Below are 27,981 nucleotides of genomic sequence, written 5' to 3' on the forward strand. Positions count from 1 at the left end.
ATATATCTTTAAATATCCCTAAATCTTAAAAAAATATAACATGTAAATTTGAGTAATGTAAGCCAAAGTACCTAAATTAAAAATTTAAAATAGGTTTAGCTTGAATATTTGGATGACGAATAAATATATATATTTTAAGTATTTTGGTGTTTTGATTATTGTTGTCTACTTTAGATGTTTACTTTCGGCTATTTTTTATATTTCAAATATTTTAAACAACTTAAAATAACTTATATCTTGGATATTAACTCGAAAAATAGCTAACATATTGAAGTATATAAATATGATTTAAATACATTCGAATATCTGAAATATTTCGTTCAGATAAGGTTTGGTTATGGTTCTCTAGATACCAAAATGGTAAATCCGTTTGGATAGTATCTAGTTTCGGTTCAAATTTGATAATATTCTTTTCGTTCAGATTTGTTAAACGAAAAGTTGATATTATAATTTCCATGAATTGTTTGTCCAACAAAAATGTATTTTCTTAGTTTGACATTGATTTAATTGAAAAGTTAATGAAGTATATTTAATTCAAATTTAATTTTAGAAAACACATTAATGTAAGTGGAAAAGACAAAGCATTAAAATAAGAAATATTATTTAATTGTTTATTTAATTCAAATTTAATTTTGGAAAACGCATTAATCAAAATGGAAAAGACAACATTAAAATAGGAAGTATTATTTAATGTCAGTGGCATAGAAGTGTAAATAATACTAAAAACTAAGGGATATTCTATATTTGTACTTCTCTTTTAATAATATAGATAATTATCAAAATGATTTAGCCATAATCCCGTTTAAAACAATTACGATGAGAATTTAATCATATAGTTAGTCCAAATACCCGATAAGGTAAAAAAGATCATTAGTTTCTATAAATATTCGAATTAACATGGATAAGGGTTTGACTAAAGATCAATTAGTTTCTTATGTAAAAGTTAATTAATTTCTTACCATAAGAATAATCTTTCACCTACCTAATTAATTTCAAATCAGTGCAAAAAAAAAAAGAAGAAAACTAATACTGTACTATCCTCTACTTAACGATCGGACGGATGTTAACGCATCGATGCACACATACTTCTTGTCTTAAACCCGAAAATCAACGGCGCAGATTGACTAAAGAGTGTACTTCGCTTTCGTGTCTGATAAACTGACCTGAAACGAGATCTAGATTCAGATCCACGCGCACAAAACAAAAAAATTCCTAGAGGTGTAGCGTAAAGAACGGTGCAACTAACCGCACAGGATTCCAACTTTCTCTGTAGAAAGAAAAAGAGAGGAGAGAGTCCAGTGTTGTTGTTGTGTTATAAAACGAGACGATATCCTCACCGAGTTTACGCCTCATTTCCTCTATACATTTCCATCACTCTTTCTCTCTGTGTTGTCGTCTAGCCTCGAGATGGTGGCGTCAGCTTTTCTTCCGGAGCTCTGGACGGAGATCCTCATCCCTGTCTGCGCGGTGGTCGGCATCGTCTTCTCTCTCTTCCAATGGTTCATCGTCTCTCGCGTGAGAGTCAGCGCCGACCAAGGCCCATCGTCTTCTTCTTCCGGTGGTTCCAACAATGGCAAGAACGGGTACGGAGATTACCTGATCGAGGAAGAGGAAGGCGTTAACGAGCAGAGCGTCGTCGCCAAGTGCGCCGAGATTCAGACCGCTATATCCGAAGGTAAGAAAGATCTCGCTCTAACATGGTTCAGATCTCACGTTGATACTCTTAGATCCAGCCCTGTTTCAACTGTTTTGTATGTCCTGAGGATCGGTTACGTGCCTGAGGATGTTTGTTTTTATAGAACATGAAACTACTAAGTTAGTCTTGTCTTGAAAAGTGAGATCTGATTCGGTGTGTGTGTGTGTGTTTGGGAACAGGTGCAACTTCGTTCCTGTTCACCGAGTACAGATACGTCGGCGTCTTCATGGTCATCTTCGCTGCTATCATCTTCGTCTTCCTCGGCTCCGTCGAAGGGTTCAGCACCGAGAACAAGCCCTGCACTTACGACGAGACCAAGACCTGCAAACCCGCCTTAGCCACCGCAGCTTTCAGCACCGTCGCGTTCATCCTCGGTGCCGTCACCTCTGTTCTCTCCGGTTTCCTCGGGATGAAGATCGCCACTTACGCCAACGCTAGAACCACCTTGGAGGCGAGGAAAGGCGTCGGAAAGGCCTTCATCGTCGCCTTCAGGTCCGGGGCCGTCATGGGCTTCCTTCTCGCCGCGAGTGGTCTGCTTGTGCTTTACGTCACCATCAATGTGTTCAAGATCTATTACGGTGAGGACTGGGAAGGTCTCTTCGAGGCTATTACTGGTTACGGTCTTGGCGGCTCTTCCATGGCTCTCTTTGGACGTGTCGGTGGTGGTATCTACACTAAAGCTGCTGATGTCGGTGCTGACCTTGTCGGTAAAATCGAGAGGAATATTCCAGAAGATGATCCAAGAAACCCAGCTGTAAGTAACATCTTATGACAAGACCATGCTTTTGTTTTTTTTTTTAATTCATTTTATGTTCGTCTGTTATGTGTACCAGGTCATTGCTGATAATGTGGGTGACAATGTTGGTGACATTGCTGGTATGGGATCTGATCTCTTTGGTTCCTACGCTGAAGCCTCATGTGCTGCGCTTGTTGTTGCTTCCATCTCTTCCTTTGGAATCAACCATGACTTCACTGCCATGTGCTACCCGCTGCTCATCAGTTCGATGGGTATCTTGGTTTGTTTGATCACAACTCTCTTCGCCACTGATTTCTTTGAGATCAAGGCTGTTAAGGAGATTGAGCCAGCGTTGAAGAATCAGCTCATTATCTCCACTGTTATCATGACCGTTGGGATCGCTATTGTCTCATATGTTGGCTTGCCTTCTTCCTTCACCATCTTCAACTTTGGAGCACAAAAGGTCGTCAAGAACTGGTAAAGATCCTTCTCTATGCATTTTATTTTTAACGTCTTTATTACAGTGCATTATTTATAATTCTGGTGTGTACAATATTTTGAATTACAGGCAGCTATTCCTATGTGTCTGTGTTGGTCTCTGGGCTGGACTCATCATTGGTTTTGTCACTGAATATTACACTAGCAATGCCTACAGGTTCATACTTTCACTATATATCTGATTGATTAGTATGACACAATCTAATAATATCCTTTTTTTGTTTTTAGCCCTGTGCAAGATGTTGCAGATTCATGCAGAACTGGTGCAGCCACCAATGTCATATTCGGATTGGCTCTTGGTTACAAATCCGTCATTATACCAATCTTCGCCATTGCTGTCAGTATATTCGTTAGCTTCAGCTTTGCTGCTATGTACGGTGTTGCCGTCGCCGCTCTAGGCATGCTCAGTACCATCGCCACTGGTTTGGCCATTGATGCTTACGGTCCCATCAGTGACAATGCTGGTGGTATCGCTGAAATGGCTGGAATGAGCCACCGCATTCGCGAAAGAACCGATGCTCTTGATGCAGCTGGAAACACCACCGCCGCTATTGGAAAAGGATTTGCTATTGGCTCTGCCGCGCTCGTCTCCTTGGCTCTGTTCGGTGCCTTTGTGAGCCGTGCTGGTGTCCACACCGTGGATGTTTTGACCCCAAAGGTTATCATTGGGCTTCTCGTCGGTGCCATGCTTCCTTACTGGTTCTCGGCCATGACGATGAAGAGTGTGGGGAGTGCAGCTCTTAAGATGGTTGAAGAAGTTCGCAGGCAGTTCAACACCATCCCTGGACTCATGGAAGGTACTGCGAAACCAGACTACGCCACGTGCGTCAAGATCTCAACAGACGCTTCCATCAAGGAGATGATTCCTCCTGGTTGCCTTGTCATGCTTACACCTCTCATTGTTGGTTTCTTCTTTGGTGTTGAGACTCTCTCTGGTGTTTTGGCTGGCTCCCTTGTTTCCGGTGTTCAGGTATGTAATCTTCTTTCAGTTCTCTTGTGAATACATATATATATATGCTCATCAACGTTCTTGTTTGATATAAAACAGATTGCTATTTCTGCTTCCAACACTGGTGGTGCCTGGGACAACGCCAAGAAATACATCGAGGTACATAACTGTTTATTTTATACCATTTTAAGAGACGAATGAAAGGAAGTCCTTAAGCCTTGCGAGTTGTTATTTGTTTCAGGCGGGTGTATCAGAGCATGCAAAGAGTCTAGGACCAAAGGGCTCAGAGCCACACAAGGCAGCTGTGATTGGAGACACTATCGGAGACCCATTGAAGGATACATCAGGACCTTCGTTGAACATCTTGATCAAGCTCATGGCTGTTGAGTCTCTCGTCTTTGCTCCCTTCTTTGCCACTCACGGTGGTATCCTTTTCAAGTACCTCTAAACTCAAACCCTGAGTGAAGAAGAAAGATGATGATGATGAAGAAGATATTGGCTATCGATTCAAAACCCTCTTCTTTCTTTTTTTACCATTCTTGTTTTCGTTTTGCGTAGGTGGTTAAAAGTTAAAACATGTTTTTGTTGATGGGAGCTCATTTAAAGAACCAACCAAATGATGACTCTCTCTCTCTTTATATCTTTTTGTGCTGTCTAGAATTTAGAAAACCACCAAGTATTTGAGACTTGTTCTTAGCCGTTACTTCTCCCTGCTTTGTTTTTCTTATGTTTGTTTTGGTCTTGAACTATGTCTGTTTCTTATCTTTTTGTGCTGTCTAGTATTTAGAAAACCACCAAGTATTTGAGACTTGTTCTTAGCCGTTACTTCTCCCTGCTTTGTTTTTCTTATGTTTGTTTTGGTCTTCTTCGAGACGAATGGGAACTGTCGGCTTTAATTGAGTGAAACCAATTCCACGATCTTTTAATTCTGTCATACCATTATTACGCAAAAAACAACACAACTTTGGTTTTAAACTGAGATATAATACTCCTAAAGTGGGAATTGTTTTGAAAAATAAAAGTAAAACAAAGAGCAAAAAGTAAAAGAGTGTTCGAATTTTTCGGTGAGTCACTAGCAAAAAGTACAAGGTTAGGATCGGAGAGGAACCTTGTAGGAACGAGAGGTGTGCGAAGCTGCTGAGGGCTTTCGAGAATGAAGGTTGTAGGATGGAGGAGATTAGCTGTGAGGAGCATGCCGCTGTCTCGCAGTCCATGGGAAGGGTTTTGGAGAAGTTGGGTGTTAAGTCTTGGTACACAAGGTTATGAGACGGTGCTGGGTTTTTGGTGGAGAACACGAGTAGTGATAGCTTTGAGCTTTACTATGGTATGTTTATGTATCACCAAAATGCTCTTGAACAATTGGAGAGATTGGACATGGTCTTTGAATCTATCAATAAGGATATCTGTTTGGGAGGTTGCATAACGTTTACAAGAAGCAATTGTTTGGTGAGGAGGTGCAATCGGTGAAGAAAAAAACTGAGCAGGAGCTGCTGAACAGTGGTGTTGTTCTTCCCATGATTACGTTAAGAGTCGAAATAAAAAACTTGTTTTCGTCTTCTTATAATCAAACCAAGCAAGCTTTGAAACCCATCTCTAACTCCTCCCGGTTCAAATTCTTGCCGATGAAAACGATCTTGTTCGTTCTCTTCTCATCTTTTCGCCATAGCCGGTCCGGTGATCCTTCAAATATTTCATGAACTCCCTGTCCCGACCATCAAAAACCCCACAGACGTCAGACAGAAAATTCTACATCCAAAGCATCCAACAGTCGGAATAAAATTTAGTTTCAAAAATAATGATAAAAAGACCAGTCACCTGAAACACGAATCTCTCCTCCATGTCTTGGACGGCGAGGATACCTTTCATTCTGTAGATATCCTCACTGCGTTGGTACAACAGCGCCCCAAGCCACATGTTAGCCTGATCCATTCTCAAAGAAAAAAAAACTGAGGTTAGATGATGCAATGTAATAAAACGGCGCATACAGTGTTGCCCATTATTGGGTTATATACCTTCTCGAGGTCTAAGTCTCCTTCGCAAACTAAGCTGACTGAAGAAACACCAGGGTCATGCGTATGATCATGAGAATCGTGATGCCCTGCGGTTTCAGAAGCAAGCTAATCAGTGCGTGGAGGCTATCAGTATTTAGGTAATACGGTCTTTTTCGTAAAACAATATAAGCATACCGTGTTCATGATCATGCTCACTGTGGTGATCATGGCAGTCATGACCATGGTCATGATGATGATGATCATCATCGTGATCTTCCTTCTCTTCTTCATTCACAGAGTTCTCAATTCTGGAAAGACAAAAACAATTAGCCACCAGCAATAAACCAGAGTAACAAATGCATAGAGCTATGATCCACTTCGGCAGAAACTGTCGGGATGACTCGTAATAAGATGACACCCGTACCTTTCTAGATCAAAACCTCCAATTCCAAGAACATAATCCAGGTCAACCTTCCCATACTTTGTTCGCTTTATGTGAGCCATGCTGTTTATGCTCTGAAAATAAACCACAGGATGATAAATAACGTTCACACATAGCAAAGAGAATAAATAGATGTTCAGAGAGAGAGAGAGAGAGAGAGAAAAAAATCAAAAAGAAGTAGAACCTACCTTTATTCGCTGCATCACTGAATCTAGTTCTTGCCCACCAACAAGATCAGTCTGAAACAAAAAATACAGACATTTTTAGGTTGTACGATATGTCGAGGAAGAAACGAGGAGACCATGAAGAAGTTTCTACTACAAGCATCCACCACCACACGTTTCAAAAATACACTCTTTTCTATGGTGAGAATCTGGACGGAACAAGAAAAGAAGCTCGAGATACCTTGTTAACTATGATACGATCAGCGTAAGCTATTTGTTCAACCGCCTCGTTGACAAAGCCTTCAGGTTTGACCTCATCCAGATGCAAACGAGCATGTTTAGCATCAACCAGAGTAACAACCCCATCAAGTTTGACATCGTTGAAGATTTCATCCTCAGCATAAAAAGTTTGGATAATCGGGGCTGGATTCGCCAATCCTGAAAAATGAAAAGATACCATTACTTACTCACTTGCAAAAACATTACTGAGTTCCTAAAGGTTTCAACTAAAAGACGAGAAGAGAATGACACAAACGGTAACCAGACCTGTAGTCTCAATGACGATATGGTCAAACCTTCCTTTCTTCTTACTGACCAATTCGGAAATCATCCTCACAAGATCACCCCTGACCGTACAACAGAGACATCCATTGTTAAGCAATATAATATCCTCTGCTCCAGAAGTTTTAGCTGCCACGAGTGATCCATCAATGTCCACTTCACCAAACTGTTGAATTCACCACAACGTCAGTAGAATGAAAAAGAAAAACATATCTATTCAACTTCTCTCAGACACGCAGAGACTAACACAATTACCTCGTTCTCGATCACAGCTATACGCTTCCCATGACCTCCCGTCAATATATGGTTTAGTAATGTCGTCTGCTCAATAAACATAACTCTCATGAAAAAAAAAACGATTAATGCGCTTTGAAAATAAAGAAAAAAAAAAACAAAGAAGCCTCTCCTCACCTTACCAGAGCCGAGGAAGCCAGTGATAATAGTGGCGGGAATTCGATTGTCAGGCCCAGTGGTAAGCTCAGTGGAAGCATCATCGAAGGGATCTTCGGTTTCCAGAACAGCCAGCGAGGTAGATGCGGAGGCAGTTGCGGAGAAGAGTCTCCGACGGCTGTCAGAGTAAACCGCGGAGGAGGAATGGAACGGCGACGGTTTCGTTCTGACGGAAACTGTGGTGGCTCTCCTGCGAGTAGAAGAAGCGAATCGATGTTGGTTCGACGCCGTATCGGCACGGCGGGGAGTGGTGGTGAAAGCGAGAAAAGCCGCGGGTGTGTTGTCGAGTCTGAGCAGCGTCGCCATTGTTGTTAGGGTTTAAGGTATGCTCGCCTGAAGGTATATGGATTATATGCTATCTTCGGACGGACACTGGAAGCGTTTTCCCGGTTGGATCTAACGGTCTAGATTGACACCCGTAAGCCTGGGCAAAAAGACCCGAACTAAACCGAAAATCCTCACCGAACCGAACGGATACCCAAACATATAAAAATATTAATTATATATACATATAACATAACTAAATATATATTTATAACTAAAAATATTTGAAGGTAACTACATTATTATAAAATATCCAACTACCCGAACTATCCAAAAATATCCGGATAATTTTATTCGAAATATCCAAATATTCAAACTTTTTATCTAAACCATCATAACTGTTTGATATTTTATCCTAAATAACCAATATTTATCCGAAATATTCGAATTATCCGAACTATCCGAATCCCAATCAGAACCAAATCAGAACCGAAATTATTTTGAGTATTTTCCGGTTCCTAGTTTTATTATCTAAACCAAACTGAATCGAAACAAAATAGATTAAATACTCAGTGGATCCTCAAACCTTCTATCCAAACTACCCAAAACCAAACCTGAAATATCCGAACTGAAACGAACTAGTATTCGAAATGTCCAGACCTAGACACGCGTTTTTCCACATTAATGAAAATTTTATTCTTGATGTATTAAAATAAAATATTTTTAAAAACTCACAGGAATTTTGTAAGTATTTAATCCCTTTCGAGTCCATAATAATATTCCCAAACAACTGAATGGTAAATTGTAGTTTAAGAAGCTTTATAATATCTAAGACTAGAGAAGCTCTATGATGATGTTGTTAATTTTAAGTTAGCTTCAAAGTATAAAGTATGCAGTATTTATCATCACTAACAAAATCCACCCAAGTGGAGTCCCCATACTTACATACACACTAGTCTTCCAGGAAAATGCTAGTCTGCAAGTGTTGTTGTAGCTTAGAACGTACGTGATCATTGATAAAAGAATAATCAACTCAACTGATATTCTTATAACCCCTTAAAAGTAATTAAATTTCAATTGCGTTCACAACATATATTAATCAGAATAGTTCCTTGCGTGCATTAAAACCTGATACAAGGCGTGAAGAAAAAGCATAGTCCTTAATCTAGTTATATAAACAAATGAAAAATCTCCATGAATATAATTTCTGATTTCAGCTTTGAGAATCGGTCTTTTTTTTTTGAACAATGAGAATTGGTCTTGTTATCAAATTGTACTATATTGTATTGATATCAGTAGCTGTGGAAGATACGCTGACTGAATTAGTGACGCTGATCCAAATTTAATTTAAAACTAGATTAAGATCTGTGACTTGCGCAGGGTGAACATATTTACAAAATTTTAGTTTTGACATATAGTTTTCTCTCGGAAACTCAAATATCTGAATAAAATATTATAAATATTATATAATATATATTTTGTGGTTTCCGTGAGTACGATTACTATTACATGACTAACATCGATATTAAAATTTCCATGTTTTAGGCAATCCAATCCGGATCCACGGTCCGAAAATATAGTGACCCGTAAATAATATGGTTCAGATTTCACAACCATTAATTAAAAGTATGATAAAACCCTTCTCACCGCTATTAACCAATGATCCAACATTGGTTAACTCGGTGAAAATTCAGAAAAATTGATAATATTTCATTAAACTTTTCATTCATTTTTTAATAAATTAAAAGATTTGTGATTCTTTAGATTCTGATGAAACCAAAATTTATTTATATGACATTATTAGACTATTATTTTATTTTTGTTATTGATAATCTATTATAATTTTATAGTTTATCATTTTAGATTTAAAATTTAATTTATTATATCTTTACTTTCATTATTAAGTATCTTATGTTTAGTCAAAGTTCTTATTATTTGGTATTAAAACTAATCAAATATTTAATTCTTTTTTTTCGTAAATGAAACTTAATATCATCTTATTTAAAAAAAAAAAAATTATGTTCATATATAATTACATATTATAATTTATTAATTTATTGATCTGTGATTCAACCACGGTCGATTCAGTGATCCAATGACCTAAAGAATAATCTAACAGTGTTTGGGTCGGATTTAGAAACATTGGTTTGAGGAAAGAGACTTCAGTTAGTTCTGAAAAAAATTGAGCCCCGTGATATGTAAGTTAGGCAAATCATGTAAGTCTTTAGATGATGAATCCGACGTTCGAACATATTATAACAAATAATTTCTTAAAATTGATATGGAAATAAATAAAATTCGAATTTAGATTTTTTCAAAAATAAAAAGGGATCATTTTTATGGTTTGAAAAACTTTTGGTATGTTTAGCTTTCAATTATAAAAGATGGATAAACCAAATTGATATATAAAAATGATATAACTAAAAATAAGTTAGTGGATCCTGGCTGGTTCAGAAAAAAAAATGAGGCTTATAATATTACATGAAAAATTCAAATCGAAACACTTGTGTGGCCTAAAGTAAATAACTGAATTTATCTACCGTACACTAATTATGTTTTGAATTTAGGTTTAATTAAGTCTTCATTACAAACTTTACCGATGACATTAAAATACATATATGCGATCTCATATGTGTCGAAGATTGTATTACCTAGAGACAATTAATTTTAGACTATGCTATACTTAAACTCTTTAAATTTTTGTCACCTCAGCATTATAAAAGCTTAAACGATTGCCACATAGGATATAATTTTTTTTTAAGTAATACAAAATTAAGGTTCTAATTTTTTAAAAGATTCTCAAATAATATATAGGGAATTCAAAATATTAAATAATGCACTTTGTGCTAAAAAGGAATTTATACATCATATCGTCATCACACTCTTATTTCTTCGATCCCTGGCCAGTTCTTTCTCTGATAATAAAAACCAAATCGACATGCATAACAATAATTCAGCACAGAAGTAAAAGGTTTATACATTAATCCATTTTTATAAATGATTAACCGTATGAAAAGTTTACCTTGATCACTGGTTTTTAGAATTTACATTTTCTTAATGAAAATGGTTTGTCATGAACAATCCCTGTTAATACAGTGTTTATTCAGGTCATCAATGCAATATGATATGTGTTCAGTGCTATAGAGAAAATATTGAGTTGCCAAGACTACATTACAGACTACTCTGGATTGAATCATTGTGACCGTCTATATTAGTGATGGGTTTAGACTGATAATTAATTACCCGACTACATTACAATCATATCTGGACTGAACCCATTGTGACCGTCCATATTAGTCGAGTTAGACTACGTGTTGTTTTGTCAAAATGTTTTTGCCATTTTCATGTAAGCAAGACTACATGATTTTCGTGGCAATGAAAGTTAATAACCAAGAACCAACTTAATACACTGATATGATATCATTTCTTCACGACATCAGTGCAATATTTTTGGTTTGATATACAAATAAATTTAACTAGATTTTAACCCGCGCTTCGAAAGCGCGGGTATTATTTTTTATTTTTATGAAATATATTATTTGTTTGTAACTATTGAACATATTTATTTTAGTAAAACTTTCTTTATAATAAATTTGACACACATAGTGTCTCTGGTAAACTATGTGTTTCTCTGACTTTGTTTTATTCCCTCTCCAATCAACATATCGAAGCACGGATATTATTTTTTACTTTTATGAAATATATTATTTGTTTATAATTATTGAATGTATTTATCTTAGTAAAAAATTCTTTATAATAAATTTGACATATAGAGTATCTCTGGTAAACTATGTATTTCTCTGGCTTTATTTTATTCCCTCTCCAATCAACATATTTATTTGGCTTGTTGTTAAAATAAATGATTTTAGAACACAACTGCTTACTTTGATATTTTGTTTAAACAATGTGACATATTTCTGTATTAATTGTGTTCAATTAAATATTTACATTGTAATTTAAATTTGTATACAAATCAACATATTTGTGTAGTTTGTTATTAAAAAAATGATTTGAATCCAAATGTAAGTACTCTTATAATTTTTCAGTTCATATAATTTTTTAAAATATATTTATTTCAACTGAACCAATTAATATTTTGTTAAATTGGCCCGTGAAATATATTTTTATACATCGATATTCAAAAGATCTGGTAACTAACGATACTCAAAAGATCTGGACCGAATCAGGTTATATGGTTATTTTTGTTACAAATATCCGAACCCCTTTTAGATACATTGGTTATTTAGATATTTTTAGGTTCCTATACATCAGAACCGAATTCATCCAGATCTAGAATGATCCAACTCAAAATCCACACATAAGTTTATAATATTCAAGCGGGACTTTGTTACCAAAAAAAAGGATACCCGAAAAGAACAACATGTACCTAAATAGACAGATAATGTTCATGTCTAAATGATTATATAAATTAATAAAAAACTGTTTTATGTGTTTTGCTAAATTAAGTGAAATAGAAAGAGTTTTTTTATCAAGTAAAATAATTATATGGAGTGGAAAATTAAGTGACAATAAATGTAGGACATTTAAGTATTTTGATTTAAGTTATTATTTTATTCACAAAACATATTTTTGAACTATGTTTTTGGGTACGTAATTTTCCACCGATTGTAACTAAAATAAAAATATTTTAGTAAAATAAAATAAACCAAATGTTTAATCATATGTAAAACCTAATTATTTAGCATTTTTGATTTTATAATTGGCACAAAGTTAATATTGATTAACTAATTAATAAAAATATGCACTATTATTATTATGGTAATATAATTAATGATGTAATTTATTATTAAGGTAATATAATTAATTAAATTGTTAAACTAAGTGAAATATGGAAACACAATTAATAGATACTACTATTCAAGTTTCCAAACACTCCATTTTTATAGCTATAACCAAACACACCAAATTTTTTATTAATCTTATCCAAGTATCCAAACGCACCGAATTTGTACTTCACCTTTGATAAGATAGATGGCTTGCATTTATGCTTTAATTGTTACAAGTAAATTTAGAATGTTTGATTCTTGTATTTATGATTTAATTGTTCAGGAATCTTAGAAATCTTAAAAATCATATAACGTGATTGGAAAAAAAATTGTATGATTGGAAAGCAAATTAGGTGAATTTATTCTATCATTATTTCAAACGTTAATGTTGATTTCGTTTTCATTCAAAAACTTCCTTATATAAAATAGGAATTACTTGCATTTCTCCTAATAAATATACGTCTGATATATAAAGAGGATTATATCTTAGTTTATATTAACATATATGAATTGTCTTACTAATGACACAATCTGTAATAAATCTAGTTAAGAAAATGTGTTTTCAAAATATGGTTGAGAAGGATTTTGAAGCCGCCACATCAGGATGGCAGCCATGTAAATAAGTATCAACTTAAAGGTTATTTTTATTTTTTGTTCCTTGATTAATAAGGGACTAGATCTTGACCCGCCCTTTTAAAGGGCGGGTATCTTTCTTTTGACAAATTTTCTTTGTAACAAATGTGTTTCAATATAAAATGTGTATCAAGTGTCTTAATGATTTTTGTTAGAAGTTAATTTTTAGGTTTATGTTCGTTTTCATCTATACAAAATGTTAGTATTATGAAATAATAATTTTTTATTGGAAACTACATTAAAAAAAATTAAACTTAAAATTATTTTCAGTAAAATTAATTTGTACATTAACTTGTAAAATTATACAAAAGTCGAAATGAATTGTAATATTATTTAGATTAATAATGGCTATTGATATGATCCACTATATTCATAATCAGGCTTTTAAGTGGATACTGGAAAATATAATATATTCAAAATGTTTAATATCCATTGTGAGAACTCCTGTAAATCTAGATTTTGACCTGTGCTTAAAATGACGGGTATATTTTTTTGTTGGAAAACTTACTTTACGTAATAAAATTATGATTTTTGATATATTATGTATTTTAACTTTTTATGAACTTTATCTTAAATTTACTTATATGACGTATTTTTGTTATTTTAAATATGACTAAATTTTTGAAGACTCTAAATAATTCTAACCCGTAATATGATTTTATTCATTTAACCCGAAATTAAACTTATTCTACACAGATTTTTTTCTAATTTAAATAAAATATTTTATATCTTCAACATTCTCTATATTGAAAAATTCATTTGTGCGTTTCAAAAAAATTTCTATAATTTTATTAAATTCAGTTTATATGATTTAGTTTTTATTTTAAATTGAACGGTTTTTTAAAGAGGTAAGATAATTTAGACCCGTATTATTATTTTGTCGATTTAATCATTTGTTATTTTAATTATTTGAGGTTTCATTTAATAAATACTTTTAAATAATTAATAATGTGAAAGATTTTTTTGGAAATATATGGTGCAAATATTTAGGAAAACAAAATTTTCAAAAAGGCTAAGAATTGAATTATACTAAATACTCTTTAATATAATTGCAAAATAATAATTTTTGATTGATTGCAAATAGTATATATATAATATAGATTTTCTTTTATAAGTATTCAAAACATACACATTGACCATTATAGTGTGACCATTTTCAGGAATTACAGATGATGTCATCCAGTCTATGGACTATAACCATTCAGCTGGAAGATAAGTGTTTTACTAAATACCATCTAAACTTATTAGCAGAAATATTAATCATGGTTTGAGTCGTTTGCATACAATAATATATTTATGAGTAGCTTGCAGTTTTATTACCTTTTTGTCTGCTAGTATGATTCCCAAACTCTCACCAAACCCGACATTTTATGGTTTCAGGTGTGAATCACTTTGGCTTCGATCAACCAGTGCAGCTTCTATGGCCTAATTTCATCAGGGTAAACCATCTTTGGTTTGGAAAACATTGTGAGAAAATTGTGTTTGTTTTGAGGTTAAAACGTAGTATATATAAGAAAAGTAAAGGTCGTGGGTTTAGGATTTTTTATTGAATATAGTTAGAGAATATAGGCCGTCAGTTATGTAAAACAACATATCTTCACAATCAATTTTTCTCAATTAATAGAAATTCGATTTTTCAGTATTTTATAATAGATATTTGAGTTAATAATATCTCTGCGATTTCTTGTTTTGATTTTTTCTTATTGGTATGTTGAAGATTGCAAATGTAATGATTGGCCGGGTATTTATGCTTTAGTATATTCCCTATTGTTATGTATATCTACACTTCCTCAAAATGAGTTAGTTTTGTTGCTTTTTTTGGTTTTGATTACGTATACTGAGATTTATTTTAGTTATTGAATTTGAAAATATTTAAAATACAATAATTTGGATATTTTGTATACATATAAATATTTTGTATACATATAAGTGAAGAAGAAATCTATACCGTTATTTTCTCAAGATATGGGTATTTTGTATATATAAGTTTATTCCATTGATGCTGCTTTTAAACCGAGTTGTTATTTGTATGATTAACACTTTTTAATATTAATAAAAAATTAATGAATTAAAAATTGTTTGGGGCTTAGGGGTTAGTTGGTATCCCATATAAACAGGAATAAGAACAGTGTTATGTTAGATATTAGTTATTTTCAGTGGAACATCATGTGTGGTGGAAGTTATGAATGGTTGAAATATTGATATAGAAGAATGTATAGTTGTAATGTTGAAGTTTGCAAAGAATCGTAGATGGAACTTGATGATCTAAATTTAAATCTACAATATTTTTTTGTGCCATATAGTATTTAAGCAATGAAAAAGAGTATTATAGCAATTGAAGATGGTTTTAAACGTTTAGTTTGTATATGCACGATAACAAAGATATATTAAAAGTATAATTGTACATGATTAATTAACAAAAGAATCGGAAAAAGATTACATGAAATCAGGAGATGTAATCTGTGATTTAAAAAAAAACAATAATAACAAAAATATTTAATAAAAATCATAGCATTAAAAAACAAATGGCAGAAAATGGTAAATAATATTGAAACAGGAAGGCACCTAAAAAAAAGACCTTCTGTTTTAATAGTATTGATTCAAAAGCTAAAGTACTAGTATTACGAATTTGTAATTAATTTTCGGTGTTGAATGTTGATCGTTAATTGATTTATTTAACTAGGTCTCTCCTCATCAATCAGAAATATAAATAAATAAATAAATAAATAGCTGAAATTTCCAAGGCTGGTGGGACCCTCAAGCCTTCTTTATTCTTCCATCTTATCTCAAAACGCAATTGATTGTTCCAAACCTAACTCCGTACCACCTCAAAGGTGATTCACCTAACACGTGTCATGCGATGGAAGGTTCTAAACTAGGTTCGGCTCACGGCCACTTTGCACATTTCTACACTCCTCTCTCTTTCTTCCTCCTCCTCCTCACCGTCTCGTCAATTTCAGCACAACCACAACAACAACAACAAAACGTTTTGATCAAAAGAGAAAAAAACACTGTTAAACCCTCCCAAAACTTCATCAAAACACACAAGTAACCTGCGATCGATACCCGCCATGATTAGGTAACGTATCGCCTTTTGTGGGAAAAATGGATCAACCAGAACAAACTGTTTCCTTGTTACAACTTCCCTTACTTTCTCTGACTATTAAGCTTACTAAAGTATGTTACTTTGATGTGATCGTGTCTGAATTAGATATGCTCTGTGTTACTGAGAATTAAACCTTTCCTGTAGTGTTGTGGATGATTCACACTTGTCTTATCTGTTAGATCATTGCTTGTTCTTTTGTCTCTGTCACGATCTTTTATAAGCTAATTACTGACGCGATGCGAGAGGGATAATAACATTTCGTGCTCTGTTTCAGTCTCTGAAGGAGGTTGATGATTCTGGGTTACTTCATCATGGGAGGAGCTTGTTCAAGGAAGAGAGATCAACACGTTGAGGATATTCTAAACAGAGGTGTCTCTGGGAAATACAGCAAGAGTTCGAGTTCGAAATGGTTGGCTACTTCGCTCTCTAGGTCAGGCTCTGGTGTTAAACGGACTAGTAATGGAGAGTGCCCTTCGCTTCTGGAGCTCTGTGTCCGCAAGATACAGGAGGTTTTTGTTTATTTTTTAGACTAGTCATCAGGCTGTGACTTTTTGAATTTTTTATTATTTGGTTAACGAAATGTTTGAACTTTGTTGCGATCACAGGACGTGGATAAATACAGTACATTCTCTGACTTACCTAGAGATATAAGTCAGCAGATCTTTGATGAGTTGGTGTGTTCCCAACGATTAACTCTGAAGAATCTCGAGGCATTTCGAGACTGTGCAATCCAGGTCAAGTCCTTGGTGTTTCTCTTGTTACGGTTCTTCTTCAGTTCTCTTGTTTCTCTTTTTGGCTGGCTCGCAATTTTTTTTTTTATGAAAACAGGATCTTAACTTGGGAGAATACCCTGGAGTTAATGATGAGTGGATGGATGTCATCTCCTCGCAAAGGACATCACTGCTTTCTGTTGATTTCTCGGGGTCTGATATCACGGACTCTGGTTTGGTTTCTTTAAAAGGTTGCAAGAACCTGGAATCCTTAAACTTTAATTTCTGTGACCAGATATCAAACCGCGGTCTGGAGCATCTTAGCGGTAAAGCTTTTCTCATTTTCAGTTGATCTATAAGAAGCAATGTGTTATACTATTTTTTTCTCTGTTTCGCTTATTAAATATCGGCACACAATTTTCAGGGCTCTCAAACTTGACAAGCCTGAGCTTCAGAAGAAATGCTGCAATCACTGCACAAGGCATGCGTGCCTTTTCCAACTTGGTTAACATGAAGAAGCTAGATCTTGAGAAGTGTCCCGGCATTCACGATGGGCTCGTTCACCTGCGAGGTAAATATTTACTTGTTGTATTTTTTTTTTCTTGTGATTATTGTCAGTTATTTTTTTTTTGGCATCTCGTGGTATTGAGAGCTCTGCATGTTGTGCACATTTCAAGTTTCTTTTGCAATTCACTGTTTTTTTTTTCAGGTTTAACCAAATTAGAGTCCTTGAACATAAAGTGGTGTAACTGCATAACGGATGCAGACATGGAGCCTATCTCAGGTAGCAAGAAACTTAGTCTCCTTCACAGATTTTCTGTACTTTTCCCAATAGTTTTTTTTTTCTTACTACTTTTACTTCAGCACTTGCAAATCTAAGGAGCTTACAGATTTGCTGCAGTAGGATTACCCATTTTGGTATCAGTTATCTTAAAGGTACTTGATTTGCGCGGTTTTGATTATCTTACTCCTGTTTTCTGCCTAAGCAAATCATTAATTTCACACTCTTGGTTCAGGGCTGAATAAGCTTAATTTATTGAACTTGGAAGGGTGCCGTCAAGTTACCGCTGCATGCCTGGAGACACTCACTGGTTTGCTTAGCCATCCTTGTATTATATCTTTGGTGATTGTCCATTTGAACTAATACGAGGAGTCCTCTTCTGTTTTCTATATACTGTAGCTCTTGCGGAGTTGATGTTTTTGAACCTCAATAGATGCAACCTTTCAGACAATGGGTGTGAAAAGTTTTCTGGTGAGTTCTTCCTCCTCCTACTCGTTTTTTGCTTTTGCTAAAAAACTCTGTTATCCTCTGCCGGTATATATATGACTTTTGTCTCACGCACCTTTTTTCAGATTTAATAAATTTGAAGATCTTGAACTTGGGAATGAACAACATTACAAACTCATGCTTGGTTCACCTCAGAGGTTGTCTCACTTTCCTATTTCCATTATAATCTCTGTTTACCCGTATCATGGTGTCTGAGAAATGACATATAATGCCTTACTCACTCAGGGTTGACAAAGCTGGAGAGCTTGAACTTGGATTCTTGTAGAATTGGTGACGAAGGATTGGTACATTTATCAGGTGATTGCTACTTGCGTTTCTTGCTCTTTATCACGGATATTTCAGTTTTCAAAAATATTACTCTCATGTGGGTTTTAGGTATGCTTGGGTTGAAATCTCTGGAGTTGTCCGATACCGAAGTAGGAAGTCATGGCCTTCGCCATCTCTCTGGTAAAAGCATTTTCCCCTTCCTTTGTCCTTTCCACTTTGTATTGTCTATACAAGTCTATACGTCAGTGTTGATTTTGCGCATTTTATGTTGTTACGTTATAGGTCTCTTGAACCTTGAGAGCATAAACCTGTCATTCACTGTTGTCACCGATAGCGGCTTAAGGAAGTTATCTGGTTTGACATCTCTTCGAACGCTGAATCTGGACGCTCGTCACGTCACTGATGCTGGCCTTTCCGCGCTCACTAGTAAGTCAAATAATCCATTTGCTTCTCGCTTCAGTCCATAAACTGTTTCTATCAACACAAGAGTAAAAGCCAAACTGTCTTGTCTGTTTTTTTGTTCGTAGGTTTGACTGGATTGACTCACCTTGATCTCTTCGGTGCTCGTATCACAGATTCTGGAACAAATCATCTACGAAGTAAAGTCTTCATTACTTAACTAGACACACTCATCTTCTACTGCTTCCTAAACTGTTTTTTTTTTTTTTAATCAAAACTGCTTCCTAAACTGTTTTGTTTTTGATACAGACCTGAAGAAACTGCAGTCACTTGAGATATGTGGAGGTGGATTAACTGATGCTGGTGTCAAGAACATAAAAGATCTTTCATCCCTCACCCTCCTCAATCTATCTCAAAACTCGAACCTCACAGACAAAACACTCGAGTTGATTTCCGGTAAAGAATTCAAAACCGTTCGTTTCTTGAATTCGTCAGACAAAGTCATATATGTTGTGCTTGAAACCATCATCTCGTTTAAAACACGCAGGGTTGACGGGCTTGGTCTCTCTAAACGTCTCAAACTCTAGAGTATCAAACTCAGGACTGCGTCACCTGAAGCCACTGAAGAACCTGAGATCTCTGACCTTGGAGTCCTGCAAGGTCTCTGCTAACGACATCAGGAAGCTTCAGGCGACCGATCTGCCAAACCTAGTCAACTTCCGTCCTGAATGAAACAAATGGCAATAATTCACAATCTCTGTGTAAATAGATCGATTCTCTTATGGTTTCAGACAAAGTCACCGTCTTGCTTGTATATATTATGGCGTCCAAAACAAATGCTCTTCTTCGGATTAATTGCAGAAGAAACTGTTAATAAAGCTTTACAAGCTATGGTTTGGACGAAAGAGTCTTCGTTGCTCTTCTATCTATGTTGTCAGCTTTTGGGATCTCTGTGGTTTTGCTTATTTACTGAAGTGAACTGATTGCTCTTGTTGTAAATCTATGTAAATTTCTGAAACATTTGTATTATTATATAACAACTTAAAATTTATTTTTTTCCCTGGCAGAAAATAAAATCTTTGAAAGGTCAAAGCTCAGATAAGGAGTATTGAGAAACAACTTCACCATTAAATTACTCTGAAATGGATATGTTACATCTAAAACATGTCAGAATACTTGGGTCACAAGTCTTTCTACCAAAAAAAACAGAAAAGAAAGACTTAAAAAGACAGAGAATAGGAGAAGTAGGTGGCTTGGATCAGATCATCTCTGTGGCTGGTCAGAGGCAGAGGCTCCAACAGATGGTTGTGCAGCCGCTACGCCGCTTGCTGAGCCATTCTCAGTAGGTGGAGCCACTCCCCATTTACCTTCCGACTCAACCGGCTCGAATATGTGAACTCCTCCGTCTGAGAGTCCAACAGCAAACATGTTTGGTTCTTGCGGATGTGCCGCAATCACCAGTGGATGTACGTTCGAGTTGCTGTAACAAATGAACAAGCAAAGGTTTCATCAAGATTTCATCTGTTTTCTTGCAAGATTCTTTAAAATTCAAGATTCCTTACCTGAGACTAGCTGGTAGATACGCAGAAGGGTTGACTCGGCAACGCAGTCGCAGATTTGCGGAGCTAAACACACAGATCGTTGCATCCATAAAACTGGCATATACCAGTTGGCTATCACATGAGAACGTTGCATGAGTGATAGGAGCTGATGATTCTCTCACAGGCCACTGAAACAAGTCAATACAATCGTTAATCAAAATGCACTACACTGTAGATCTTGGAGAGTGAGAGAGAAGAGAGAGAGCTGTAGCTAAAATACCTGTTTCATGCAATCGAGCTTGGTTGTTTCGTAAATAGCAAGCTGTGTCTCGTGCACCACGAGGAAGTGAGCTTGATCTTGGTGGAACTGAACACGCGTATCTGAAGGTGCAGTGTTTGGTCTTCCCTGTGGAAGTGGCAGAACCTTGCTTCTTTGCTTCTCCCATCCATCTGTGTTCCAAACACAAAGCTGTAACAACAAAAACAAAAACAATATTTCAATCAAATCTTTTAATCATCTCGTTTGGCTATCAAAATAAAAGAATTGTTTAAATGTGGGAACCTGAGCATCTGCTCCAGACGAAACCAGCACATTTAACACATTGGAGAAGGCAAGACCAGTTATCCTCTTTGAATGACCTTTAAGCTTACTCTTCACCTGCACAGTGTTGACCATCATAATCAATAAACAAAACAAAACACTGCTTCTTCTCTAAGTTTTTATCAAGAGATCTCCATTCATTACCTCATCAACACGGACGTTATAAATCTGAATAGTACTATCATCCATTCCAATAGCGATGATATTGTTGTCTTGAGGGTGGAAAGCAAGAAAAGTTGCAGCAGGCGGTGGTGGCATGAAAGTAGCCATCGTCTGCAAATTATCATCCAAGAACAGTTAAGTCAGTCAAAATGCATACACAAAACATCAAACTGTAACCATCATCTGTGTGTCCCCATTACCTTAAACGTCATCATGTTAAACAAGGAGATCTTTCCTCCAGAGGCTGACATTACATACGAATCGTTCTTTGATAAAGCAAAACAAGGTACAGCTTCCTCCGGATTGTTTTCAGCAGCGTCGTTAGTCATTAGGATCCCACTTGCTGGTTGCCATTGCTGAGGCGGTAAAGAAGCTGTCGCCTACAAGAAACCGAAATGTAAGACATTAAGTCATCACTATTTGACCAAGCAAAGTGAGAAACTCAGTTTCACCTTTCCAGTTGCGTTGCGGTCATTCCTCTGCCATTTCCATAGAAGATGAACAGCGTTTGATGCCAAGGCCAAGATAGCATTTCCTGAATTCGTGAATATCAATCTTGATATCTGCAAAAGGTTATCAGTTTATCATCAGAACCTGTATATACATGATCAGAAAATGTATATATATATATATATATTTATATACCTTAGCCACTCTCAGATTCTCAGGGAGTCTCAGTGACCTGCACTGAGAAGGCTCACTGACTTCAGTAAGCTTCCATATCTTAGACTTATCATTTGGTTCTTCTGTAATAACTGGCTTCACATCCACCATGCTCCGTGAATCTCCATTCTACAAAGAGCAAGTGATGATGAGAGATGGAAAGATAAAAACAGAAATGAGTTTAAAAAAAGAACATACCATTCCTTGGATGGAAACTACATTTGTTGATCGATCTGTGAGTCCAGCACTCGTAGCAGCAGCAGCTGCTGCTGCAAGGCTGCTTATTGCAGGCTGCAAATGTAGAAATGAAGTGTTGAAGAAACTTCCAATCACGCATATAAGTAATATAAAGCTTAGTGGTTGATGTTAAGTTACCTTGGAGGATTCAGATGAAATGTTCTCAAAAGTGTGCAATAGTCTTAAACCATCTGAGTTTGCCATAACCTTGATAACATTCTCGTTTCCAGACACGGCCAAGAGAGAGCCTTCCTTGTTAAACCGGATACGCGGGCTTGCCTGGAGACCTCCATCGCCATCAATGGCGGTTAAAAGCTGTACATTGTCCATATCCCAGAACTTGATGGAGAAGTCATCGCCCGCAGCTAGGTAACGGTTTTTAGTCGTGTCGAACTGAACAACACCGAGGGAACGCTTGTGGAATCCTTGGTAAGTTCTTTTAACTGCTCCTTCACTTTCATTCCACTCAACTATGTAAGACTCTCCATCTTTACTCGTTCCACATGAGAATAGCCTAGTTCCATCTGCACTATAAGCCATTGTAGTGCACCATCGACCAGGTGCGTCATAGTCTACTCTAGAACCCATGTTATCATACAACCATGCCTTGATTTTCCCATCAAGTGCTGTCGAGAATATGAACTTGAAGACAAGAAGACAAGAAAACATCAGAAAACATGCAAGGGAAGGGAGGGAGATCAATTGACAGCTTTACCTGAATGTTTTCCTTGTAGTGAGGACAGACAGAGTAAACAGGAGCTTCATGGCCTTCAAAAGTATGTCTCTTGACACCTGTTGCAGCGTCCCAGACCTTGATTGTTTTGTCATCACCGCAAGTTATCACACACAGTTGCTTGTTTGGAGTTGAGAAGGAAATATCATTCACACCACCAACATGAGCATCAATCTGAAAACAATCACAATATTACAAGACAATCTCCACAGAAAAAAAAATGTCCAAAAGAGAGGGTTGTCAATGTTATGAGACCTCAAGGTGTTGCCTCATGTCTTCACCTCCATGATAAGAGTACAGTTGTACAATATGTCTCGAGTAAGCAACTCCTGCATTAGAGAATGAACGGCAGAGTTATATAGTTGCATTCTTGAGAACATATGAGTTTAAGATGAATGCTTTACCGAACAAGGAACCATCTGGGCTCCATATCACACGGTTGACAGATACGACAGGTTCTTTCACCAGAGCAGCCTGAAGATACAAATAGTTCAGTAGCTGTAGTATATTTAATAACATCTATACCACTATGCATGGGCACCTGTAAGGGCATTGAACATTTGCTTATATCCCAGACTTTGAAGGTCTTCTGTACTAATCTTTCACGAGAACCAACTTCCCATAGACCGATATCCCCTACATTAGTACCAACTGGTACAAGGGATGTATTCAAAGTTAGAACGTACCTGATGATTCTTATTACTACTACGTGGAAGCTTATACACAGAGCAAGAAACATACCTAGAAGCAGAGTCTGTTTAATTGGATGGAAGTCCATGCTCATGGGAGATGAGCCCTGAGTCAAAGTCCGTGCAACTGTCTTGGGCAAGTCATCAGGTGCTTTGAAAGCCGGACTGTGACCATGAGCCTGCCCTGGGAACGACATTGGAAGCATGTTCACACCTAGACTCACTTCGTCAGAGATTCCCATGGGCCTTGTTCTTTTTGAGACATGTTCAGACTCTGCTGATGGGTAGTCTAAAGCAGTTGGAGGAGTTCTCGGATGCTTCAATGCAGCTGAATCAAAAATAGGAAAGAAGATGCACTGTAAGCACGTTGCATAGATCACACACACACACACACACACACACAGACAGAGTTTAAATGAAAGAAACACATCTGACAAGCAACTGGTACCGGAAATGGGTGGACCACCAAGAGCAATGGCTCCAGCAGAGACAGCTGGATGTGGGACAGAAGATGGACTAGACATCCAACCAGCAAGAGGAGTTGGAACAGGTGAGGCCGTTGGTTGAAAGGGCTGGAGACATAGAGAGAGTCAAACACTTGGCCTCATGTAAAACTTAAAAGAAAAAAAATTAGAGAGTAACTTTACCCCATGTGCACCTAAAGGAGGAAAGCCTCCAGCTTTGGGTAAACCTCCAAGGAGTGGGTTGTTCACAGGAGATGGAGCTCGTGCACCATTCGGAGGCCCACACGAATGATCCACAAAAAGAGTCTTTATATCCGGATTTGGCCTTGGGTTTTTACAGAGCTGATGTTGCCAATTCAAGCTGCATTTAACAAAAGGAGGAATGAGTTAAATGTCAACAACTAAGAAGTGAATAAGACAAAGCAGCAACTCTAACCTCTGGTTGATCAGAGTCCTCAGCCTTGAGTTTCTAAGAGTAGGAAACTGCAGTTTATCACGGAACAAGGGATTGGCCTCAATCAGCTTCTTGAGTTCCACCAACATGATTGATCTTGCTGACTTGGTGTCCCCATACTTGGATAACTGTTCATTCTCCCTGAAGTTCTCTAAGGTCAAGAGCTGAGTTATTTCTTTAAAAAGCTCCTCGTTAAAAGTTGAAAACACTTTCAAATCCTTCACTAGTATTTCCACCGCCTTGGGACGATCATGCCTTAGGAATAATAAAAAACAAAATCAATAATTAAAACTGTCCATCTTTTGTTATTACACTTGGAAGAAAACAAAAGCTCCCATCATCATCACAACTTACTTATCCAAAGCCTCGAGATACTTCTGCTTTCTAATCTCGAAGAATATCTTCATAGAGTATCTATTATCATCTACTTTGGTGAAACCGGATAGATACTTCTCAACCTCATCCCAGTTCCCATTATGCACCTCATCCTCAAAATACTTCATGTTGAAGAAAAATCCAGATTCTTGTTCAAGCCTAATTAACATGAGGAGAAAAAATAATTACAAAAAAAAAAAAAGCCAATGAGCATATTAACCCAACATAGATCGAAAGAGGAGGCGCGTGAAATGAAAATCCACAAAGACAAGACTTACTTGTGAACAGTCTCTTTAAACTTCTCCTCATCTAGAAACTGTAAGATCAGGAACACGAGCTCTCTACTAAGAGAAGACATGTTTTTTTTTTCTTTCTCTCGGGACTTTTTCAACTCAGATGCACAAGAAGCACCTAAACTATCACCAGATCTGCAAGTTATATAATGTTGACTATAACCATAAACGGCGGAAATGAGCTAAAACCTGGGTTTTCGAGTTTATATTTATTAAAAAAAGGAAAAAAAAATCAATACTTTTAACTAGAAATCGAACCTATATCTGAATAATTATATCCATAAATAACGAAAAATCAGGTCTTCAGCATCTTAAAAAAGGGAATTTTTTTACTGCATGAGAAAAAGCAAAATAATTATCAAAAAGGAAAGAGAAAAAAAAGAAAAGAAAAGCAAAACCCAGAAAAAGCTATTAAGGCAAAAGGATTTAATTAAAAAAAAATAAATAAAACTTCGAAACAGCTAGATTCCATTAACAGAGGCAAAGGTAAGAGAAGCGTGAAGCTTACTTACCATAAAAGAAGAAAGGAGATCGATGTTGATGAAGCAGACCAACGTTTCTTTCTCTCAGACGAAACAGGTGATGGATTGTTTTTTTGGACTCTTTTTTTCTCTCTCTCTCACCGAACAAAGCTTCTTCTTTTTTCTCTCTTTCTATCTATCTAGAGATGGGATTTTCTCTCTCTTCAGTATTTATATACGGACATTAAAACTTGCAGAAGTGGAGATTTTAATAAGAGAAGGTGACAGATAATTGGATGCTCATAGCTTGAATAAGCTATCACTCAAAGAAAAGCTAACTGTGATAAGCGGAAGTGATAAGTAAGTTTGCTTATCCCTAGGAGTTAATCGGCTACATTTCTCGACGCTATCAGCTCGGAATATTAGTTGCCAGCTGTGACTTTAGAGAGTTCTGATCCGCTGCATCACGATGGGTTTTGCACTTATTTATACAGCCGTCGATCTCATAAGAAAGAGCGGAGGACAGAGATCTAACGGCTAGAGTTTTATTCAATGTGTCAGACTTGTCTCAGATCCCTCGTGGCACGACAAAGCTTTATTTGTCTTTTGACTTCCTAATCCTCGAGGTTGATTGATATTTACGGATATGACATTGAGCAAAATTGCTCTTGAGATGCGGTACTCACATCGAACATCACGTGATGGAGAAATGTTCAACTCGTAAAGAAGATGCTATAATACGTATATATTTTAAAAAACCCTAAAAATGATATACATTTCTCTTTTTTCTTAACTGCCTTAAAAATCATATACATCTCGGTTTACCACGATTTACCCACGATATTCAATGAGATTCATGTAAACACGAGACAGATTTTTTGTTCTTTGAATATTTTAGTATTGCTGATCATTTTTGTTATTAGCAGCATATTTGATTAATATGAACATTTTTATGATTTCTTTCTGTGAAATTATCCTTTTTAACGTTTTCAATACGGGTGAACTTAGTATATGATTGGTTGTGTACATTTCTATAAAACCCAGCTAGAAGATATGGACTGGCTGTAGTTTTTATTTTTTTCTGTACAGAGACAAACTACTTGCATTGACTATTATTGTTTGAGAAATTTTTGTTGACTATTATTGTTCGAGAAAGAATTACACAAATTTTAACGCTTTACCTCTTGACCACCGTATATAAATACAAACTTTAAACTACTTTATAATATGGAATTTCATGAAAATGTTGCTTCTGGGAACCGGTAGATGGGAATGAGGTGGACCACCACGGTTTTTATTTTAACTTTACATAATGGCAGAGGAAGTACAAGAGGGACCTTCAGAAAATTAATAAAAATTTAAAACATCAAGATTAATCTCAGTTAAAAAAAACTGAATGTACTTAGAAAGTTTTAAACTAGGGACAAGATTTCGATGCAGGATGGGCAGTTAATGTGACTGGTGTAGTCTATTATTATTATTGGCATTCATGTATGTGACTGGTGTATTTAGAGTCGCACGTTTGAGTATTTGACATCTATCCCGTCCAAACACAAACACTGTCGCCTCACCATTACCACACGTAAAGTATAACTACATATAATAATATTCAAGTACAAGTATACATGTAGTGACGAATCCAGAATTTTTAATTATATTACTAAACTCGATAAAAAGTCATTCTCTAAAACATTAAAAGTAACATTTTTATTTCTTAGCGCTTTTAGATATTTTTCAAATTCAACATAAACGCAAGCTAATGTCTTAGTTACGCTTAAAACTTTCACAAACGAGATTATGGATCACAGGTTAGGATGCCTCGAGCCGAATTTCATGTTATTGGAGTAAAAACCATATATTTTTATTACAAAAATCATATATTTTATATTGGATACCAAAGCGATACATAATAGTTCAAAAATATTATACAAAATAAATAGTTTAAGTTAAAAAATCATATAGTTTGCAATACGTTACTTTCATATGTGGTCATGTGGTAGTCTATATATTTTTCAGTTATTGAAAAATTAAGTAATTGTATATTTTTAAATAACATCATCAGTTGTATTTTATTAAAAGAAAATTTCAAATTTTAAAGCAATTTATGCAAAACTGGGTTCAAATATAACAACAATTTTGAACCATCTACATAACCAAACTATGTTTATTATTTGAAGTAAAATTATTTTAATTGATGTAAATCAATTTATTTTTTTAAAATATATATATTTAAATATTGTATGGAAGAAAATAAACATTCTACTAACAAAGATCCATAAATAATTCCATCACTTTATTCTAAAAACAATTCAGTGAAAATGAAAATATTTGTTTTTATTAATTTGAGAATATTTGAAGTTTATAGAA

General features: G+C 35.7%; 4 protein-coding genes across 4 annotated transcripts; 2 read left to right on the forward strand and 2 right to left on the reverse strand.

Moving 5' to 3' along the window:
* The first annotated feature begins 1,323 nt into the window (after positions 1–1,323).
* Positions 1,324–4,704, forward strand: LOC108805087 (pyrophosphate-energized vacuolar membrane proton pump 1). Its single transcript, XM_018577047.2, has 7 exons — positions 1,324–1,675; positions 1,876–2,450; positions 2,530–2,909; positions 3,001–3,087; positions 3,159–3,900; positions 3,979–4,038; positions 4,121–4,704. Exons 1-7 carry the CDS (start codon positions 1,408–1,410, stop codon positions 4,325–4,327), a joined length of 2,319 nt encoding a protein of 772 aa, XP_018432549.1. The 5' UTR covers positions 1,324–1,407; the 3' UTR covers positions 4,328–4,704.
* A 550-nt stretch (positions 4,705–5,254) lies between these two features.
* Positions 5,255–7,858, reverse strand: LOC108805095 (uncharacterized). The gene is made up of 10 exons (XM_018577061.2): positions 7,449–7,858; positions 7,293–7,358; positions 7,023–7,203; positions 6,718–6,914; positions 6,501–6,551; positions 6,295–6,386; positions 6,066–6,178; positions 5,892–5,977; positions 5,695–5,799; positions 5,255–5,581 (listed from the first exon to the last, which is right to left on the reverse strand). Exons 1-10 carry the CDS (start codon positions 7,791–7,793, stop codon positions 5,444–5,446), a joined length of 1,374 nt encoding a protein of 457 aa, XP_018432563.1. The 5' UTR covers positions 7,794–7,858; the 3' UTR covers positions 5,255–5,443.
* An 8,231-nt stretch (positions 7,859–16,089) lies between these two features.
* LOC108863166 (uncharacterized) lies at positions 16,090–19,995 on the forward strand. Its single transcript, XM_018637500.2, has 16 exons — positions 16,090–16,250; positions 16,552–16,786; positions 16,883–17,011; positions 17,106–17,313; positions 17,412–17,558; positions 17,697–17,771; positions 17,852–17,923; positions 18,004–18,078; positions 18,168–18,239; positions 18,341–18,412; positions 18,501–18,572; positions 18,651–18,722; positions 18,825–18,968; positions 19,070–19,141; positions 19,251–19,397; positions 19,489–19,995. The coding sequence occupies exons 2-16, from the start codon at positions 16,568–16,570 to the stop codon at positions 19,671–19,673; spliced, it is 1,761 nt and encodes a 586-aa protein (XP_018493002.1). The 5' UTR covers positions 16,090–16,250; positions 16,552–16,567; the 3' UTR covers positions 19,674–19,995.
* A 54-nt stretch (positions 19,996–20,049) lies between these two features.
* Positions 20,050–25,835, reverse strand: LOC108863157 (protein TOPLESS). Its single transcript, XM_018637487.2, has 21 exons — positions 25,666–25,835; positions 25,139–25,288; positions 24,840–25,019; positions 24,468–24,740; positions 24,215–24,392; positions 24,016–24,139; positions 23,620–23,895; positions 23,420–23,529; positions 23,283–23,352; positions 23,134–23,207; positions 22,861–23,052; positions 22,284–22,787; positions 22,107–22,199; positions 21,891–22,037; positions 21,698–21,808; positions 21,446–21,625; positions 21,228–21,356; positions 21,045–21,140; positions 20,763–20,951; positions 20,504–20,670; positions 20,050–20,421 (listed from the first exon to the last, which is right to left on the reverse strand). The coding sequence occupies exons 2-21, from the start codon at positions 25,216–25,218 to the stop codon at positions 20,205–20,207; spliced, it is 3,390 nt and encodes a 1,129-aa protein (XP_018492989.1). The 5' UTR covers positions 25,219–25,288; positions 25,666–25,835; the 3' UTR covers positions 20,050–20,204.
* Between the last annotated feature and the right edge of the window lie 2,146 nt (positions 25,836–27,981).

The sequence above is a fragment of the Raphanus sativus genome, chromosome 1 (assembly GCF_000801105.2).
Source record: "Raphanus sativus cultivar WK10039 chromosome 1, ASM80110v3, whole genome shotgun sequence".
Lineage (NCBI taxonomy): Eukaryota > Viridiplantae > Streptophyta > Magnoliopsida > Brassicales > Brassicaceae > Raphanus > Raphanus sativus.

What these genes read in the sequence shown, in the direction of transcription:
- LOC108805087 (XM_018577047.2), top strand. Translation starts at nt 1,408, where the DNA reads ATGGTGGCGTCAGCTTTTCTTCCGGAGCTCTGGACGGAGATCCTCATC. An exon ending in CCCTTGTTTCCGGTGTTCAG is followed by an intron (nt 3,901 to 3,978) that starts GTATGTAATCTT and finishes GATATAAAACAG; the next exon opens with ATTGCTATTTCTGCTTCCAA. An exon ending in ACGCCAAGAAATACATCGAG is followed by an intron (nt 4,039 to 4,120) that starts GTACATAACTGT and finishes TATTTGTTTCAG; the next exon opens with GCGGGTGTATCAGAGCATGC.
- LOC108863166 (XM_018637500.2), top strand. Translation starts at nt 16,568, where the DNA reads ATGATTCTGGGTTACTTCATCATGGGAGGAGCTTGTTCAAGGAAGAGA. An exon ending in ATGCCTGGAGACACTCACTG is followed by an intron (nt 18,079 to 18,167) that starts GTTTGCTTAGCC and finishes TATATACTGTAG; the next exon opens with CTCTTGCGGAGTTGATGTTT. An exon ending in AACACTCGAGTTGATTTCCG is followed by an intron (nt 19,398 to 19,488) that starts GTAAAGAATTCA and finishes TAAAACACGCAG; the next exon opens with GGTTGACGGGCTTGGTCTCT.
- LOC108863157 (XM_018637487.2), bottom strand. Translation starts at nt 25,218, where the DNA reads ATGTCTTCTCTTAGTAGAGAGCTCGTGTTCCTGATCTTACAGTTTCTA. An exon ending in CCCAGATGGTTCCTTGTTCG is followed by an intron (nt 23,208 to 23,282) that starts GTAAAGCATTCA and finishes TCTCTAATGCAG; the next exon opens with GAGTTGCTTACTCGAGACAT. An exon ending in TTAACATGATGACGTTTAAG is followed by an intron (nt 21,357 to 21,445) that starts GTAATGGGGACA and finishes GATAATTTGCAG; the next exon opens with ACGATGGCTACTTTCATGCC.
- LOC108805095 (XM_018577061.2), bottom strand. Translation starts at nt 7,793, where the DNA reads ATGGCGACGCTGCTCAGACTCGACAACACACCCGCGGCTTTTCTCGCT. An exon ending in TAGCTGTGATCGAGAACGAG is followed by an intron (nt 7,204 to 7,292) that starts GTAATTGTGTTA and finishes TGAATTCAACAG; the next exon opens with TTTGGTGAAGTGGACATTGA. An exon ending in CAGTGATGCAGCGAATAAAG is followed by an intron (nt 6,387 to 6,500) that starts GTAGGTTCTACT and finishes GTTTATTTTCAG; the next exon opens with AGCATAAACAGCATGGCTCA.